This window comes from Xiphophorus couchianus, chromosome 13 (genome assembly GCF_001444195.1).
Source record: "Xiphophorus couchianus chromosome 13, X_couchianus-1.0, whole genome shotgun sequence".
Taxonomy (NCBI): domain Eukaryota; kingdom Metazoa; phylum Chordata; class Actinopteri; order Cyprinodontiformes; family Poeciliidae; genus Xiphophorus; species Xiphophorus couchianus.
Window position 1 is genome coordinate 19,168,246 of NC_040240.1, and position 19,412 is coordinate 19,187,657.

Consider the following 19,412-nt stretch of genomic DNA (forward strand, 5'->3'; position numbering starts at 1 on the left):
CTGCCTATTTCACTAGTCGTGCACTGCATTGTGTCTACCCTGGCTTGAGAAGTATTCATACCCCTTGAACTTTTCCATATTTTGTCGCATTCTGACCACATACATAAATATATTTCTCTGGAAATTTATGTTTAAGATCAACATAAAAGTAAGGTAAGGTAATTTTATTTATATAGCATATTTTCAGCAACAAGGCATTTCAATGTGCTTTGCATGAATTAGAGGAAATACAGACAAAACAACAACAACAAAAGCAAAAGAAAAACAAAAATACTCTGGAATTTATAAACTAATAGAAGTTTCTCTGGATCTCTTGATAGTTCTAACTAAATGGTTTGATTCCTGTTCTGGGTTGAGTGAAGAATAAAACAAAATGTTCCTCTGGTGGGTTGCTGGATAATAAGAATAAGTGCTCTAGAATTTATAAACTAATAGGACTTTCTCTGGCTCTCTGGTTTGTTCTAACTAACAAGAATAAGAGTAAGTAGGACGAAATGACAACATTGGGAAGGATCTGGCACATATAGCAAGATAAGGCATAAACATGGAGCGAATGAAAGACAGTGACAATCAAGAAGTGTGTTTATATGTTGATTTGGAGTGTGAATGCAATTAGTCTGTGAACCCTGTACAGCCAGCTCTCCCAGGCAAACGTCTCTGATATGATGGTGTTATCTGGGAGTAGTGATGGACTCTGACCTGAACCTCCAGAGCCACATAAAGACAGTTACAAAGTCGGCCTTCTATCACCTGAAGAACATTTCCAGGATTAAAGGACTAATGTCTCAGCAAAATCTAGAGAAACTCATCCACGCGTTCATCTTCAGTCGTATTGATTATTGCAACAGCGTCTTCACAGGTCTGTCCAACAAATCAATCAAACAGCTGCAGCTGATCCAGAATGCTGCTGTTCGCGTTCTCACTAAAACCAGGAAGATAGAGCACATAACACCAGTTTTAAAGTCCCTCCACTGGCTCCCTGTAGCTCAAAGAATAGACTTTAAAATACTGTTGTTAGTTTATAAATCACTGAACGGCTTAGCACCACAATACATTAAAGATCTGCTGTTGTTGTATCAACCTTCCAGACGTCTCAGGTCTTCTGGTTCTGGTCTGCTCTGCATCCCCAGAACCAGAACCAAACAAGGAGAAGCAGCTTTCAGCATCTATGCACCACAAATTTGGAACAAACTTCCAGAAAACTGTAAAGCAGCTGAAACACTGACTTCTTTTAAATCTCAACTGAAAACCCAACTGTTTAGAATTGCATTTGAAATGTAATCAATTACAAATTTATTGATGTAACTTGACTTAATGATTGATTCTATATTGCATTGTGATTCTGTGTTTGTAATGATGTAAAGCACTTTGAAATGTCTTGCTGCTGAAATGTGCTATACAAATAAAATTTGATTGATTGATTGATTATCTAAGAGCAAGTCCTTAGAAGTGCTCTGCTCAACAATCGCACGGATGTCGTCAGGAAAGGAGCAAGGGGGGAAGGAGTATATGGCAAAGATGGGTAGGGAGGGCGCAAAGAAAAAAAGTGTAAGGTTTCGCCGAGAACCAGAGTGCTTGTTTACAACTGTGAAGTAACACTGACCTTGTGAACTTTCACTGAGACATTCTAACGCAAGGGCATCAAACTCATTTCATTTTGGGCCATATTAAAAATCTGAATGTGGGACGTACTGTGGTGGCGCAGGGCTGTAGCAAGCCCCACGTTTGGAGGCCTTAGTTGATCAAATTTTCTCCAAGAGAAAACTGGGCGCAGGAGACACTTTGTTGTTTTATAACAGCTTGATATAGAGGATACTCATGGTTGTCCATAATGTTCTTTATGTGATGAAGAATTCTTTGCACTGTAATTTTCAGAGGGTCCAGAGTATCTGGCTTGTTAGCCAATTTCGATCAATGGAAGAGATGGTCTGAAGATCCTCCTTCTATTCCCTCAGTTTTGGTCCTTTATCTGGCTCTCTGTCTCCCTCTGGACACAACCAGAGGGATACACCCTGGATTTATTCATGATAACAGGATTTCTGCTGTTTGGAGCTTGCAAATAACTGGCTTATCCACAAAGTAATGACGGACTTGACCAAACTAGTGAACACTCAGAATATTGGTGTGGACAGACTCAAGTTGGATGTGAGTCTTGCTGAGACTCGCAGCCCAGCTGAGGACTCAAACTCCCTAATGGACTGAAGTAGATCTTGAAGACGTTGCCTGACCTAAGACATTCTATATCTGAATGGGCTTTTCCCGTGTTGCCTTGGAAGGGCTGCATTTTTCCAATCTCCTTGAAGATATGTAAACATAACGCTGCTTCCCACCTCACCCCCTCCTGTTATCCATGCAGCTGTGGAGCTGAGCGCTCCCAAGGACATTCTTTGATAACATCTTATCGGACTTCTGCCGGGAGGCTGAGCAACATGGTTTCATGGCCCTGTGATGTCACCGCCTTCACTCATGTCTTTGTTTTGTCTGAATGTTGCCATGTGCCCTAATGTGTCCTTTTCTCTTTTTATTTTATTTTGTCAGAAACTGTGGAGTACTCACTTTTAACCCAGAAAAGGAATTTGAACAAACTTGGAATCCAGAAAAACTACCTTAGCAACTACTTTTTAGAGTCCTATTCTTGCAAACCAGAAAATTAATTAGACCAGCGCATACTTACTTACTTATACTTATCTGCCAACCCTTAATAGGAGTATCTGGTTTATTTACTTTGGATCAACATTTTTAGGTTTTTCTTTGTTTGCTCTTTCTTTTGGTTTATTATTTTGTTTGGATTTCCTTTTAAATTCCTGTAAAGTACTTTGTATTGCCTTGTTGCTTAAAATGTGGCTAATTGCTGAAAATGAGTGAGGAGAAGAACACAGGGGAACAGGAAACACTGAAGAATAACTTAAAGAGTAATAACTAAGAAATAAACACAACTGGAAACACTAGTTGTGGACTGTCACAAGGAAAACAAAAACGAGAGATCCAGCCACAATAAGTAACATTAAATAATGAAACTAGAATAACCATTAAGGACTAAACTACAGTGAACTAGGACATAATTGTTAAACAGAAAAAACACTAAATGAAACAAAATCCTAACAGAGCGTCCATTTTGTGTAAGTATAGAGACTGGTACAGGACCAGCATGCACTGGGTTTTCACCAGAGCAGGAGAGGAAACTATGAAAAATTTGATCTTTATTATTTGCTAACGGAAAAAACAACATTAAAACAATCTTCATGGTTTTTTGCACATTAAACTTCTTTTTCCTACGTACGAAGCATCACCTCAATGCAGCAGTGGTTTGTTGATTGGGCTTTTCTAACATATTTGCTTTGACAAACAGTCGCTACTACAATTTATTTATTACAAATTAAAGGAGGAAAAGCCATAAAAAAATGTGATTTTTTTTCTCTACATCAATAACCCATTCTCACAGCGTAGTTGTGATGTTTGCGTTCATTTATCTGATATCAAAACATTCATACAGGAGGGGAACAGTTGCTAAAATGATCCTCATACACAAAGCTTCATACATTTAGACATTAACCTGAATCCAAACGCTGGTGGTTCCTACCTATTCGGTATAAGATTATCTGGGGCCTCCGGGAGAAATCCAGCAGTCTGCGATGATCATCCATCTCTTCCTCGGATTTGACGATGATTTCTTAAAAGTCTGTCGATGTTTCTTCAGCAGGATTAACTGATCATTGAGAAACTCGTTGAGACAAAACTCTCAACAGCTCAGCAACTTCTTATTTGCGCCATCTTGTTGTTCTTCCTCCTATTCTTCTTCTTTGGGATTTTATGACTGTCGGCATTCACATTGTTGCATTACCGCCCCCTTCTGGATAATAGGAGCGGGTGACGTGTCTTGGCCAAGGACCATCTACTGGGATGAAACATAAGGCGGTAAACATGCTAAAGAAAAACTCACAACTTGTAAATGAAACATTACATTTAATTAGTTTCTAAGACATTAGTATAACTTAGATCTATCTAAATACACATAAACCATTTCAATGTAAAAAGACAGTAAAATTTAAGAGAAAACAGCTCAGCAGGAAAGACCAAAATATTATTACAATTAAGTTGAGAGAAACGGCAAATTATTGTGGTTAAGGTGTCGACGCCTCAAGGCTGCAGGTGTTCCATCTGTGACCTATTTGTCAGAAACTGCCTGAACTTCTTGTTTTTTTTCTATTCTTGTATGTTCAAGGAACTCAGCCATAGGTTGTGTGGTCAACTCTGTATAAGAGGAAGCCCTGAGCGACAGAGAACTCAGAGACTCCTTTGACACTCGTGTGTGTTCACTCTTGACGCTCACTGTGTGTTAATGGGATTTTCTCCAATTGCAATTGCTGTAATAAACTTGTACTTTTGCTCTGATGTCTGCCTCCTAGATTGATGTTGCTTTAACAACCCCTTGAACTTTTCCATATTTTGTCACATAATAAATGCATACGTAAATATATTACATTGGAATTTTATGTGAATAACCAACATAAAGTGGGATACTATTGTGAAGTAATACTGATCATGTGAACTTTGACTGGGCCATTCTAACACATGAATATGTTTTGTTTTAAACCATCGCATTGTAGCCCTGACTTCATGTTTAGGGTGGTTGTCGAGCTGGAAGGTGAACCTCCGCTCCGCTGTATTTTTTCCGTTTTCAAATGTCACTCTCTGTAGTTATAAAGAGGGAAAAGACAGGAAGAAAAAAAAGCACAACGGAGGTCAGTGGCTCCCAGGCGCGTGCAGAGGGGGGGCTTAGGGGGCCTTGAGTTCCTGCCCCTTTTATCCTTGATGCCCGTAGTGCCCTTTTTGAGTTTTTTTTTATTATTATTATTCTTTAATCTGTATGTCAGAAGGCCTGTTTGCGCCCCTCAGCAATAATATTTAGCTAAGTATAATAATTTAGTAAAAATAAACTAGTCTGGCTGCCCTCAGTCTAATAATGACTCTCAGAGCCTCCATGTTGTTCAGACTCCGGGTCCATGGTGAGGAGGAGGCAGATCTGTGTCCTCTAACTATCAAATTATGGGCAAGAATATTTTTTCATACACTGGTTTGTGAATGAAAACGTAGGTCTGATGTTGACGTTAGAAAAACTGTTTCTATTTATATTTTTATAATCGTCCTTGTAATAGCAGGACAAAACCCGCCTCGCCCCTAAACTCAGAAATGCTGCAGAGAAACTTCTGACTTTAACGTCAACATTCTGCTCAAGGCCCGGTTCGCTACAGGCAGCTTGAGTCGGTCCACTGATAGATAGAAAGAATATCTGTCTTTATATCAGACATCCTGGTACAAGACATGGTACTGCGACTGTTACCGCGAGTCACGACGCAGCTCACAGCCCCGGTACCACCTGGTACCACCTGGTACCACCCGGTACCACCTGGTACCACCCGGTACCACCCGCTGATAGCTCAGTATCTCATTATAATGAGATCTAATTAGTTTAAAATAATGATAGTAATAATTTTCTCATTATTTTGAGATACTATCTCATTATAATAAGTAATAGTGAGATATAATAACTATCTCACTATAATAAGATAAGATTTTTACAGAGTGGTGGAAACGGGCTTCCATGTGTAGATAAACTCACTTAACGTGGACTGAAGATATTTCTAGAGAAACTCGGACATTCAACACAACAGACCATGTGCCGTCCTCCTCTTCTTCTCCCTATTTCTCCTCTTCTTTGGAGTTGTATGACTGTCAGCTTTCATGCCATTGCATTATTGTATGGATTACATGATGATCACATCTAAAGATTTCTCATACACTTGTCTCTGAAAAACATAAAATCTTTTCATAGTAATAATAGAAGACAGCTGAAGCAGAAAAGTGAAAAATACAACTAAGACAAAAGACACAACAAATAATAGGAGACAATAATAATCAACCATACTTTATTACATTTTCTATAAAGTAAAAAAGTTTTTTTTAAATTATTATTCATAATGCTTTTACATAGGTAGAATTAGACTGGTTAATATAATTTGAAACAAATAACAGTATCAGTTAAAATCTCATTTTACTTGAAAGTCAAACCTATCAAAGATGTTTTTTTGTTTAAAGATCATTTTGAGAATGCACAACCATTAAAGAACATTTACAACACATTGTATTTTTGATTATAAATGTAATATCCACCCACCCACTCTTTCTCTATACAGGCTAGAAGAATACAAATCAATCCCTCAAGTCCAATCATGTGAGAATGTTCTGGAAGGGAGTCCATGTCCGGTCAAACTCTGTTAATGCATGAAATAGTCAGTGGGCCCCCAAGCCTCTTCATCTATCAGCATCAGTACTGGCACTCCTCAGGGCTGTGTGCTGAGCCCTCTGCTCTTCACTTTGTGCACACACAACATACAGTTTGACATAAACAGTATGTTAATACAATAACATACAGTTTATCATTATTGTTTTTTGATACAGAATATGCACAAAAAAAAAAAAACAAAATAAACAAAGCATCTCCACAGGAAAATGTGTCATGGTTGAACATCTCCAAGTATCCAAATGATCACATTTAACAAATACAAAAATTTTAAGGTTTATAGACATGAAACCCCTCCAGTCTTTCATTCTAGTTTTTAACCAAATCAATTCCATAGTGAACCTCAACATAGGACATGTGTGGAAAATACTTCTACAGCTTTTCAACAGTGTGAATCCTCATGTGCACAGTTAAACTGACCTTGTGACAAAAACGTTTTCCACAATTCACACATAAAAACGGCTTTTCACCAGTGTGAATCATCATGTGCTCAGTTAACTCCCATTTTCGACGAAAACTTTTTCCACAGTTCACACATGAAAACGGCTTTTCACCAGTGTGAATCATCATGTGCTCAGTTAACTCCCATTTTCGACGAAAACTTTTTCCACAGTTCACACATGAAAACGGCTTTTCACCAGAGTGAGTTCTCATGTGAGGCTCAAAAGCAGATTTGAAAGTGAAACGTCTTTTACATATGGCACATGAGAAAGGTTTTCTTCTTTCCTGATTTTGGTTCTCAGAATCAGCAGCTTCCTGGAAGATGTCTTGTTTCTTATTTGGTTCTGATTCAGTGTGGTCTGGTTGCTCATCAACAGGAACCACCATGCAGGTATCTGTCTCTTGTTTTAGCTCAAGCTGCTTATCACCCTGACTGTTGTAATCGTCTTTCTCATCCACTTTTATCTGCTGATGCTCTAGAACCTCCTGCTTTTCTTTTATCTGCTGATGCTCTAGAACCTCCTGCTCTTCTTTTATCTGCAGATTTTCAGGCCATTCCTGTTCTTGTTTCACCTGCAGAGGTTCTAACTCGTCCTTGTCCAGAGTGAAGCTCCTCTCCTGGTTACATATCTGCTCCTCATAAACATTATATTGCAGGCAATCTGGGCAAGAAAACACAGAAAAACAAAGAATGGTTTACTAAAGACCAAAATTCAAAGTAGCGCTACAGTCCTCCTCCTTCTTGTCCACGGTCGACAGCGCTCAGCTACTCCTGTTAACATTTTTTATCACTTGTCTAAACTGAATTTTGGCTGAACAAACTCTCACAAAAAACATCACCTGGTCACCATGGTTTTTTCGAGGTATTGTTGGTTCCTAAAACTACAACTTAAATCATTGCTTCATGATTTCATTGTCTTTAAGTCAACTTACCACATTAGCTTTGTTTTAATTTACTTCTATAATTCAATTAATTTAAAACAGTTTATTATCCCAATAGGGAATTAAATGTTGTAACTCATGTTTTGCTAAAAATGTGTTGTAGATGCTCATGGCTGTTGACAGGGAAGCATGTTGACATGTCAAATTTTTATGTGAATTTTATTTTGTATGCCTGCTATTTTGAACATCATTTTAAAGACGCAGCTCGAACAAAAATGTCTCATAATTTCACTTCAACTTCTGTTGAAGTAATACAGAAGCTATATTACTTCAGCTTCTCCAGCAGCAATCTGTATTACTTCAACTCTATAGAAGCCTCTGACAGGAGACACTCTGTTGTTTTATAACAGCTTGATATAGAGGATGCTCATGGTTGTCCATAATGTTCTTTATGTGATGAAGAATTCTTTGCACTGTAATTTTCAGAGGGTCCTGAGTATCTGGCTTGTTTGCCAAATTTCTTGTTCTGTTTTTCTCCTGTCTTTTTCTATGTGTTTGGAGCCGTTCTTTGCACATCCTCCAAATCTACAAATTATGGATCTGGACAACCGGTCTCTCAATACAATTGATCAAATTTTCTCGACGAGAAGACTGGGCACAGAAGAGCCCTCTTGTCCTGCGGGGACACAACCGGCAGGATTCACGCAGGATTTATTCATGATAACAGGATTTCTGCGGTTTGGAGCTTGCAAATAACTGGCTTATCGACAAATTTGTGACGGACTTGACCAAACTAGTGAACACTCAGACTATTGGTGTGGACGGAGACGCAAGTTGGATGTGAGTCTTGCTGAGACTCGCAGCCCAGCTGAGGACTCAAACTCCCTAATGGAATGGAATCAATACAACTGATCAAATTTTCTCCAAGAGAAAACTGGGCGCAGGAGACACTCTGTTGTTGTATAACAGCTTGACATAGAGCAGGGGTCAGCAACCAATGGCTCCGGAGCCACGTGTGGCTCTTTCATCCTTCTGTTGTGGCTCCCAGTGACTTTGGGAAATAGAATATTTTATTAAAATTAAATCATTAAAAAATTATAAATTAAAATCATTTTAAAATAAATGTCTAAATCTGAAGATTATGGTAAACTTGTAACATTAAAACAAAAGTTTTGAACATTTTTAGCACCCAAAATATATGTCATGTCCGCCGATACGCGACAGGCATTCCTGGGGAACACCACATGTCTGGCAGACCGCATTTTTTTAGCGCACTGATATTTATTGACTTTTTGATCCTTGCCTGGAAGATACATCATGAATAAATCCAAGAAAAGGAAACAATCTGAAGATGGCAGAACATTTAATGCTACGTGGACAGATCATTTTGCTTTCACCGCTGATGAAACTGGTTCATCAGTCTGCTTAATATGTGGCGAAAGACTGGCAAACAACAAGAAGTCAAATGTTGAAAGACATTTCGAGAACAAACACTCTGTCTTTCCTAAAAAATATTCCGAGGGAGAGGAGAGAAAAAAGGCCGTTTCGGAGCTGATGCAGGCTGAAGCGAGCAGGAGTCACTTCAAGACGTGGATTAAGACACAAATTCCACTACATGTGCCAGTTTCGTGGCTACTCAGGAAATAATCAAGCATGGTAAGCCATTTACAGATGGAGATTATCTACAAATATAAATACATAACTATATATTGTTAAGTGAAATAGTCTTTTTTCTTTAATTCAGGAGGACAGGTGAGATTTGCTCTAATTCCAAAACTACAACACATAGATTCTTCAAACCTAGATTGATTTTTCTCAAATAATAGCAGAATATTTAGAACCATGCTTGTGATTTGTGAAACCTTGTTTTGACTTGTGAAACTTCAGTAAAGGGCGATTCTACCACTTTTTTGCATCTGGATCACACTAGAATGTCTCCAATTCCAAAACTACAACACCTAGTCTCTTCAAACCTAGACTGGATTATTTTAAACTAAAAGCAGAATATTTAAAACTATGTTTCTGATTTGTTAAACTTTTCTCTGATTTGTGAAACTTCAACACTTTGTTGTTTCTTTGGGGTTTTTTTATCTCTGTCAAAGTAGAACGTTTCTAATTCCAAATCTACAACACATATCTTCAAACCTAAACTAAATTATTCTCAACTAGTAGCAGAATATTTTAATCCATCTTTGGGATTTGTGAAACTTTTTTCTGATTTGTGAAAATCACCGCAGTGGCTTGTTGACTGAATTTTTATAAGTTATTTGGTTTGACAAACAATCGCCACTTTATGCTCAACAGAATTATTTTAAGCATCGTCTTAATCATCCCCCTCATGTTTAAAGCTGAACTTTATGTTATCTTGTGGAAAAAAAAATATTCTGGATTTTAAATAGAAGAAGTCTGTGGTTTCACTACAGCTAAAGCAGCCAACCCACTTAAATCCTGCCCACACAAATTTAGCAGATTTTACTCAATAAGTTGAAGACTATAGATAGATTTTATTACAGACTCAAAGTCCAAATTACATAAAAAAAAGAAAACAAAATAAAAGACAAAAAAGAATAACAAGTACATAACAAGTACATAAAAAATGGCTACTACCCATCCAGGAGTCAGTCATACCAATGTCTCCAGAGTACAGATGAGTATTTTACTGCACTATATTTAACGCTCGTCAACAGTATGATCATTCTTATTAGACTTGTTTACACGACAACTAAAATTATACATAAGCTTTCTTAATACAGCCATCAAAGTGATACAAACAGTTCACTGGCACTGGTCCATCTGGGCTTATTTAACAATAGTCTTAATGCATCATTATAACCCACCTTCAATCTTTGAAGACTGGCTTTGAGAGGTCATTCATATAAAAATTAAACAATATAGGAGATAAAATGCTTCCTTGTCTGACTCCATTGCCGACACCAAAAGATGCAGACACACAGTTGTCCCATTTCACCTGCATAGTTTGATTAGCATACCAGTAGGACAGACATCTTACTGTATATTTGGGCACACTAGCTAGGCACAATTTTAAAAATAGTTTTCTATTTTTTACACGATCAAAAGCCTTAGTGGCGTCTAAAAAACACAGAAAAACTGTAGATGTTTTACTGGTATAGTTAGTCAGTAATTCTTTTAGGCCATATATACACATATCAGTGCCATATTTGGACTTGAACCTAAATTGATTGTCTGTAGACATAATCTTTACAAATTTTGGCAAAAGAATTAGTTAAAAGACTTAGGCAGTGTACTAGCTAGGGCGATAGGTCTGTAGTTATCAGAGCTGCCGATTTTACCAGCTTTGTTTATAATCACCGGAAGTAGAAGAACATTCATCAAGGTATCAGGAATAAAATCATGAATAATAAAACCAGTGAAACACAAGGCAAGAGGGATGACCCTTGAACTTGCAAATTTGAGATGTTCAGCTGACATAAGATCCATTCCTGTAGATTTATTTACAGACAGTTCTTTAATTGCTTGATAGACCTCGTGTGTTTTGATAGTTTCTACAGTACTAACCGTGTCAACTTGGAACGGTTCACTCTGTACACAGGTGAATAACTTGCTGTAGTGGTGTTGCCAAAAATCTACAATCATATCAGTCTAATCTGACCTAATTGGCACCTCAAAGGGGATGTGATCAACAGTGGACATATTGTATAAGATATTAAGGTATACCAAAGCAGCATGAGCATCTGCTGTAGTGATACAAAGGTCCAACCAAGACCTAGTATGTCAGGCTTCACTTATATAAGTGTAGATATCAGTTGGCAAAAGTTCTTTACTTGACAATATTAGATTAGATTCTGTACAAAAATGAATCAGGTGTTCAGCAAACAGCGAGTTTTTATCTGAGATGTCTGCATTCATGTCACCCATAACAGCTATGTTATGGTCAGAAATAAAATGACAAATAAGGCCTCTTCATTACAATTTCTTTTTTGGATGTTTTTGTGCTCTAGATTAATTATTACCTGAGTGATTTCTCATGTGAACAGTTAAATTACATTTTTCATTCAAACCAAACAAATCAGACACCAAAAAGGCCTCTTACTTGTGTGAATTACAACATGCTTAAGTAAAACACGTTTTTGCCTGAAACATTTCCCACACGTCACGCATTAAAAAGAGCTTTTCCCCAGTGTGAGTTCTCATATGAGCATCAAAAGAAGATTTGAAAGCAAAACACTTTCCACAGGTCACACATGAAAACAGCTTTTCACCTGTGTGAATCGTCATGTGAAGTGTTAAATGGCGTTTTTGAGTAAAACACTTGCCACAGGTCACACATAAAAACGGCTTTTCACCTGAGTGAATCGTCATGTGCTGAGTTAAATATTGTTTGCAACTAAAACTTTTCCCACAGGTGACACATGAAAAAGACTTTTCTCCTGTGTGAGTTCTCACATGAAAATTGAAAGCAGATTTGAAAGCAAAACATTTTCCACAGTTCACACATGAAAATGGCTTTTCACCTGTGTGAATCATCATGTGATTAGTTAAAACATGTTTTTGGCTAAAAGATTGTCCACAGGTATCACATGAAAAAGGCTTTTCCTCCGTATGAGTTCTCAAATGAGCGTTGAAAGCAGATTTGAAAGTAAATCGCTTTTCACAGATCACACACATGAAAGGCTTTTCACCTGTGTGAATCGTCATGTGCTTAGTTAAAACCTGTTTTTGACTAAAACTTCTACCACAAGTCATACATGAAAATGGCTTTTCACCCGTATGAGTTCTCATGTGAGCCTCAAAAGCAGCTCTGAAAGCAAAACGCTTTTCACAAATGACACATGAGAAAGGTTTTCTTCTTTCCTGATTTTGGTTCTCAGCTGCAGCAGCTTCCTGGAAGATGTCTTGGTTCCTGTTTGGTTCTGATTCAGTGTGGTCTGTTTGTTCATAAACAGGAACCATCATGCAGATATCAGTCTCCTGTTTTAGCTCAAGCTGTTCATCACCCTGACTGTTGTAACCTTCTTTTTCATCCACTTTTATCTGCAGATATTCTAGATCCTCCTTCTCTAATTTTATCTGCTGATCTTCTGGCTCTTCTTGTTCTTGTTTCACCTGCAGAGGTTCTGACTCCTCCTGGTCCAGAGTGGATCTCCTCTCCTGGTTATAAACGTTACACTGCAGGGAATCTGGAGAAGAAAACAGAGAAAAAGACAAATTAACTTCATTGAAGTAAATGAAAAACTTTCATCATTTAAGAGAGATGTCACCAAACAAAAAACATTTTAAAAAAAAAACACCTGAAAATTTAAGAGCATAGAAAGAGAACAGTTCACATATTCAGTTGAAGTTTGGAGACTTCTCTAATGGCCATGGCTGTCTTCATGTATGAAAGAGTGCGCAACTTTCAAACTAAAAATTGGCGCAAGGACAAACGAAAAACCGCGTACAAAACAATTCACATGCATAAAAGCGTGCGCATGAAAATGGCTGCTCATCTTTCCTTTCTACATCCTAATTTGCCAGAAATAGTGTGCAGCCACTGGTCCGCCTTGTCGCCACCCATAAATACATTTGTAAATTAGTTTATATGCCCAGAATACTTCCACCACATGTCCCAGTAACTAAGGCAATAGTCCTTATTTTTCAGGAGCTCGTAACAATAATAACTACACATTTTATTTAGAACAGGGATGCCCAAAGCCTCGAGGGCCGGCATCCCGCATGTTTTGGTACGCTCCCTTGTTTAACACACCCGGATCCAATGATGGCTCATTACAAGGCCTAAGAAGAACACTGACATGTTGCCACCAGGGTGAGAACTAAAACGTGCAGGATGCAGGGGACCCCTCATTTAGAAGGTGCATTTTACGCCACGTAATTAGAATTCAACTTTATTGTCATTGCACTGTCATAAGTACAAGCAACGAGATGTAGTTTGCATCTATCCAGAAGTGCTCTACGAGATATAAATATTTATTTACAGATGTACAAGACTATGTATGTAGGGACTATAAGGGGTTATAGCAAAGAGATATAGATATTGTGTATAAATATAAATATAAATATGGGAGCTATATGCACAGATTATAAGGTCACTCCACAAAAATTACAATAAATATTAAAGGAAAAAATCCAAATAATAAAAACAATGAAAATAATAAATACAGTGTTGGTTAATTCAAATGGAAGTGTTTGTGTGAACAGCAGCGCGTTCAGCCAGGATGTAAACAATAAAAACAATAAAAAAATTTAAACCATGAAAAAAAACATTGGGTTTGATGCTTCTTGGTCTAAATAACAGAGATTGAAGTCTGGTTTTAATGTATTTAGGCGAATTTTGGCGCTTTGTAGTTTGTTATTTTCCACAAAAAAGTTTGCGTGGCTGGCGCACATTTTCATGGCAGATAAAAAGTATGCGTATATTTATACAAACTTTCACATGCATTCAATTTTATACATGCCAGCTTTTGCATAAAATATGTGTGAAAACACGCTTCATACATTAAAATGATTTATTCCTCATAGTTTTTTAGTTATTAATTATTGTTATTTTAAAATACATTTTATTATGTTTAGGTGGGGGGGTTTTTGCAGAGTATTACTATATTTATACAAATGTCATAATTTTTTCCTCTGCTTATTTGACTAGATCTGAGTTACAGATCCCGATTATCAGGACTGCTGTAACAGTAACGTTGCACAATCTGAAGGATAATAAAATCAGTCAGTGAAAGTCAGCAATGACGACTGAAGCGCTGCCGTTAACATCCAGATTGTGTTTATTTTTATTTGTTGACAAACCTTTTACAGTTTGTCTTACCATCGTCTTATAAACCTGGTTTACTTTTCTCACAAGTAATAATGAACTTCACACATTAACCTTTTCACTATTCCATCCTTCACTCAGAGGAAGACAGCCACGGTATAGTGCGTCAAAAAGGAAACAACTATTTTAAAGCTTTATTGCATTTGGCTGTACATTAACTGGAATAAGGATTAAAATGTGCATTGATTTTAAATGAATACCAATCAACATAGAATTACAAGACTTACAAAAAAAAAACAGAACTTAATTTAACGTAGCGTTGTCTCAAATTTGACCTCAATTCTTACACTTTATGAACAAATAACTAACTTTAACCTTTAACTTTGGCTGGACTCACTTTAGTCTTATGCTCTGTCCTACATTGAGTCAACAAGCAACTTGCACTGGATATTATTCAAACAAAAGCAAAATAAAACTCCTAAAACCCAAAGTTACTAAAATATCAAGGCCTACTAAGCACCTCATCTTGCGAGACTTTCGCAGCGCGGACTAGCAAACTGACAAATTTACACGTAGCTGAAGTTGGTTTCCGATTCCAGCTTCCGATTCGGGAAATGGCTAAAAGGCGATTCCGCCTAATTTTTCACTACCTTCCACATCTTTAATCGACTCTAGTTTAAAAACTATAACACCGGGCGTGCCGTGGTGGCGTAGGGGAAAGAGCGACCCATATTTGGAGGCCTTGAGTCCTCGTCGCGGGTTCGACTCCCGGACCCGACGATATTTGCCGCATGTCTTCCCCGTTTCCTGTCAGCCTATTGTCATATAAGGGACACTAGAGCCCACAAAAGACCTCCTGGAGGGGTAAAAAAAAAAAAAAACTATAACACCTAGACTCTTCAAATCAGGCCTGGATTATTCTGCTCTAATTGCAAAATACTTATAACCATATTTATAATTTGTGAAACTGCAATAAAAGGGTCATTTTCACCCTTTTTTCGGTCTCAGTCACACGAGGTAGAAGATAATTTATCTTTTATGGTGCCAGTAATGCTGAAATTAATAGTAAATAATAAAGATATTGTGGTACTCTGATTTAGCGATGTAATTATATTAGTTGTGTTACCACCCCCACGCCACTAGAGGCAGTAGCAAGCCCAAAAAGATGCAACTAAGGAGCAGATTTAGAAATACACCGAAAGCTATATTTTATAGCTGTATTTGTTTTCCGTTTTCAAATGTAAATGTAAATCAACGGAGGTCACTCTGTCCATTTTCTCTCTACATCAATAAGCGTAATCACAGCGTAATTGTGATTCCTGCGTTCATTTACCGGTTAACAAAACATTTATACGGGAAAAGAACATTTACTAAAATGATCCTCATACAGAAAGGTGCAGACATTTAGACCTTAACCTGCATCCAAACGCTGCTGGTTCCTACCTATTCGGTGTAAGATTATCTGGGGCCTCCGGGAGAAATCCAGCAGTCTGCGATGATCATCCATCTCTTCCTCCGACTTGACGATGATTTCTTTAAACTCTGTGAATGTTTCTTCAGCAGCAGTTAACGGCTCGTTGATAAACTCGTTTAGAGAAACAGTCGAACATTCAACCAAACAGACCATGCGCCATTTTCTTTGTCTTCTTCTTCTTCTTCTTTGGGATTTTATGACTGTCGTTCATTCATGTCATTGCATTACCGCCACCTTGTGGATCTTACGATCATCACATCTAAAGATTTCTCATACAGTGCCAGTTCTCTTTGAAAAACCTAAAGTCTTTTCATAGTAATAATAGAAAACAGCTGCAGCAGAAAAGAGAAAAATACAACTAAGACCCAAGAAACACTAAATTATTGAAGACAATAATAATCAACCATACTTTCTAAAATCAAGAACAATCAATGTATGAATATTAATTTATAATGAATATTAAAAGTATTTTTTTCATGTTTTCATTAAGCTTTTACATAGGTAGAGTTATACTGGTTAATATAACTTGAAACAAATAACAGAATCAGTTACAATGTCATCATATTTTAAAGAGAAGCTTAGAGATTATTTGTACATAGAAAAAATAAGGATGTAAGCTTATGTGAAATTTTTATCGAGTTCGATGGATTAAAAAGCCCCACCCAAATAAATAATCGAGCGTTATGGCATCGGCCATCTGTTGTAATGACATCATATGAAACCTTATCGTATCGAACATCTGTTTTTAATGTGTAATTTGACCCTTGTTGCGTATTACAAGACATAGATAGCACAGAATTTAACAGTACAAATTCATAACATAGATCAATTTGAAAGTTCATACATTTTAGTAGAGAGAAAAAAACATTTGCATAATGCATATTTTTCTGAGTTTACTGCAATCACATATATGACAAGCAAAAAAAAAAGACTGTCAACTATTTAAAACAAGTAAATAACTTGTTAAATACACTGACAACCTTGCGGCCACAGCTCCGATAAGCCGCCTCCGCAATGGAGGCACCGAACACGGTCCACTCAGACTCAATGTACCGCATCTCCACCGGAACATGTTCAAAGTTTTGCCGGAGATGGGAGTTAAAGCTCCATCTCACAGGGGATTCCACCAGGCGTTCCCAGCAGACCCTCACAACACGTTTGGGCCTGCCAGGTCTGACCGGCATCCTCCCCCACCACCGGAGCCAACTCACCACCAGGTAGTGGTCAGTGGACAGCTCCGCACCTCTCTTCACCCGAGTGTCCAAGACATGCGGCCGCAGATCTGATGAAAGGGTGACAAAGTCGATCATCGAACTGTGGCCTAGGGTGTCCTGGTGCTAAGTGCACATATGGACACCCTTATGCCTGAACATGGTGTTCGTTATGGACAATCCGGGACGAGCACGAAAGTCCAACAACAGAACACTACTCGAGGTCAGATCGGGGGGCCCCTTCAGGTCTCACTGTCACTGCCCACGTGAGCGTTGAAGTCCCCAGCAGAACAAGGGACTCTCCATTACCCCCTCTAAGAACTCCAAGAAAGGTGGGTAATCTGAACTGTCGTTAAGCAGAAATGACAGTCAGGACCCGTCCCCTCACCCGTAGGCAGAGGGAGGCTACCCTCTCATTCACAAGGTGTAAACCCTAACTTACAGGCGCCGAGATGGGGAGCAACAAGTATGCCCACTCCTGCCCGACACCTGTCACCATGGGCAACTCCAGAGAGGAAGTATGTCCTGCCCCTCTCAAGGACATTGGTTCCAGAACCAGAGGCATGGGTCGAGGTGAGACCGACTGCTTCTACCTGGAACCTCTCAACCTCACACACTAGCTCCGGCTCCTTCCCCACCAGAGAGGTGACATTCCACATCCCAAGAGCCAGCTTCTGCAACCGAGGATCGGACTGCCAGGGCCCGCTCCCTCGGCCACCACCCATCACACATTGCACCCGACCCCTTTGGCCCCTCTCACAGGTGGTGGGCCCATGGGAGGGGAGACCCATGTCTCCTCTTCAAGCTGAGAACGGCTGGGCTCCAAGGGTAAGAGCCCAGTCATCAGGCGCTCGCCATCGTACACCCCCTCCAGGCCTGGCACCAGAGTGGGGTCCCGGTGACCCGTGTCCAGGCGAGGGAACACACAGACAAAATGCAAGTGTATTATCAATGGTAAATGTATGTATAGTGATTTATCTAGTGCAGAGGATGCCAAAGTACTTTACATGTTGATGGTGGTAAGCTACATTGTAGCCCCAGCTGCCCTAGGGCAGACTGATAGAAGCTGCTACACAATCGGCGCCATCGGACTTCTGACTAACAGCAGGCAAGGCAGGTTTGGTGCCTTGCTCAAGGACTCAACAATTGAGATGGATGTGGGGATTTCGAACCGGCAACCCATCAGTTACAGGAACCACAGTGGCTACAACCAGTACAGGTGTAGTGCCACCATCTACTGGGTTCAAATATAAAACATAACATACACTAAAGGAAAACTCAAAACTTTTAATTTTACTTATATAAATACACATAAAAATGGTTTCAACATAAAAATACAGTAATCTAAATGCTGCAGCAGAAAAGAGAAAACAATTACAGCTAAAATTAGAGAAGAAAACAAATTATTGAAAATAATCACATGCACTTTGTGCAATCAATACATGAAAATTAGTTTGTGGTGAATCGTACATTTTCTTTAAAGTACAAATGCATTTTTTTATTTGAAGAGATTTTAATTAGGTAGAGTAAAAAAAGTTAATATAATTTGAAAGAAATTAAATCAGTTTCAATCTCATTTTACTTTAAAGACAAAACTATCACAAATACTTTTCTTGCAGATTTCTTGATAACACTCAATTATATACATTCTATTGTTGATCTAAAAAACTACAAAAATAAACCCCACTAACTCTCTCTATTGTACAGAATAATACCAATCAATCCCTCAAGTCCAATCATATGAGAATGTTCTGGAAGGGAGTCCATGTCCGGTCAAACTCTGTTAATGCATGAAATAGTCAGTGGGCCCCCAACCCTATTCATCTATCAGCATCAGTACTGGCACTCCTCAGGGCTGTGTGCTGAGCCCTCTGCTCTTCATGTTGTACACACACAACATACAGTTTGACATAAACAGTATGTTAATACAATAACATACAGTTTATCATTATTGTTTGTTGATACAGAACATACCAGAAAAACAGAACAAAGCATCTCTGAAGGAAAATGTGTCATGGTTGCACATCTCTAAGTATCCAAATGATCACATTTAACAAATACAACATAGGACATGTATGGAAAATACTTCTACTGCTTTTCAACTGTGTGACGCGTCATGTGCTGAGTTAACTGTTGTGTTTGAATAAAACTCTTCCCACAGTTCCCACATGAAAACGGCTTTTCACCAGTGTGAATCATCATGTGCAGAGTTAAATGCAATTTTTGACAAAAACTCTTCCCACAGTTCCCACATGAAAACGGCTTTTCGCCAGTGTGAATCATCATGTGCCGAGTTAACCGCTGTTTTCGAATAAAACTTTTTCCACAGTTCCCACATGTAAACGGCTTTTCACCTGTGAGAAT

General features: G+C 38.4%; 3 protein-coding genes across 2 annotated transcripts in view; all 3 read right to left on the reverse strand.

Moving 5' to 3' along the window:
* LOC114155762 (gastrula zinc finger protein XlCGF8.2DB-like) overlaps positions 1–19,412 on the reverse strand; it is a 723,567-nt gene that overhangs the window by 373,350 nt on the left and 330,805 nt on the right.
* The window catches only part of LOC114155785 (gastrula zinc finger protein XlCGF57.1-like), a 338,725-nt gene continuing 330,718 nt past the window's right edge, over positions 11,406–19,412 (reverse strand). The window contains exon 4 of the mRNA XM_028035876.1: positions 11,406–11,913. Coding sequence (XP_027891677.1) covers positions 11,717–11,913 — 197 coding nt within the window. The 3' untranslated portion in view covers positions 11,406–11,716. The remainder of the gene's footprint in view (positions 11,914–19,412) is intronic.
* Positions 12,341–16,227, reverse strand: LOC114156169 (oocyte zinc finger protein XlCOF8.4-like; the record flags this gene model as incomplete). The annotated part of the gene is made up of 2 exons (XM_028036441.1): positions 15,807–16,227; positions 12,341–12,783 (listed from the first exon to the last, which is right to left on the reverse strand). Coding segments are annotated over exons 1-2 (627 nt in total), but the record flags the coding sequence as incomplete, so codon positions are not given.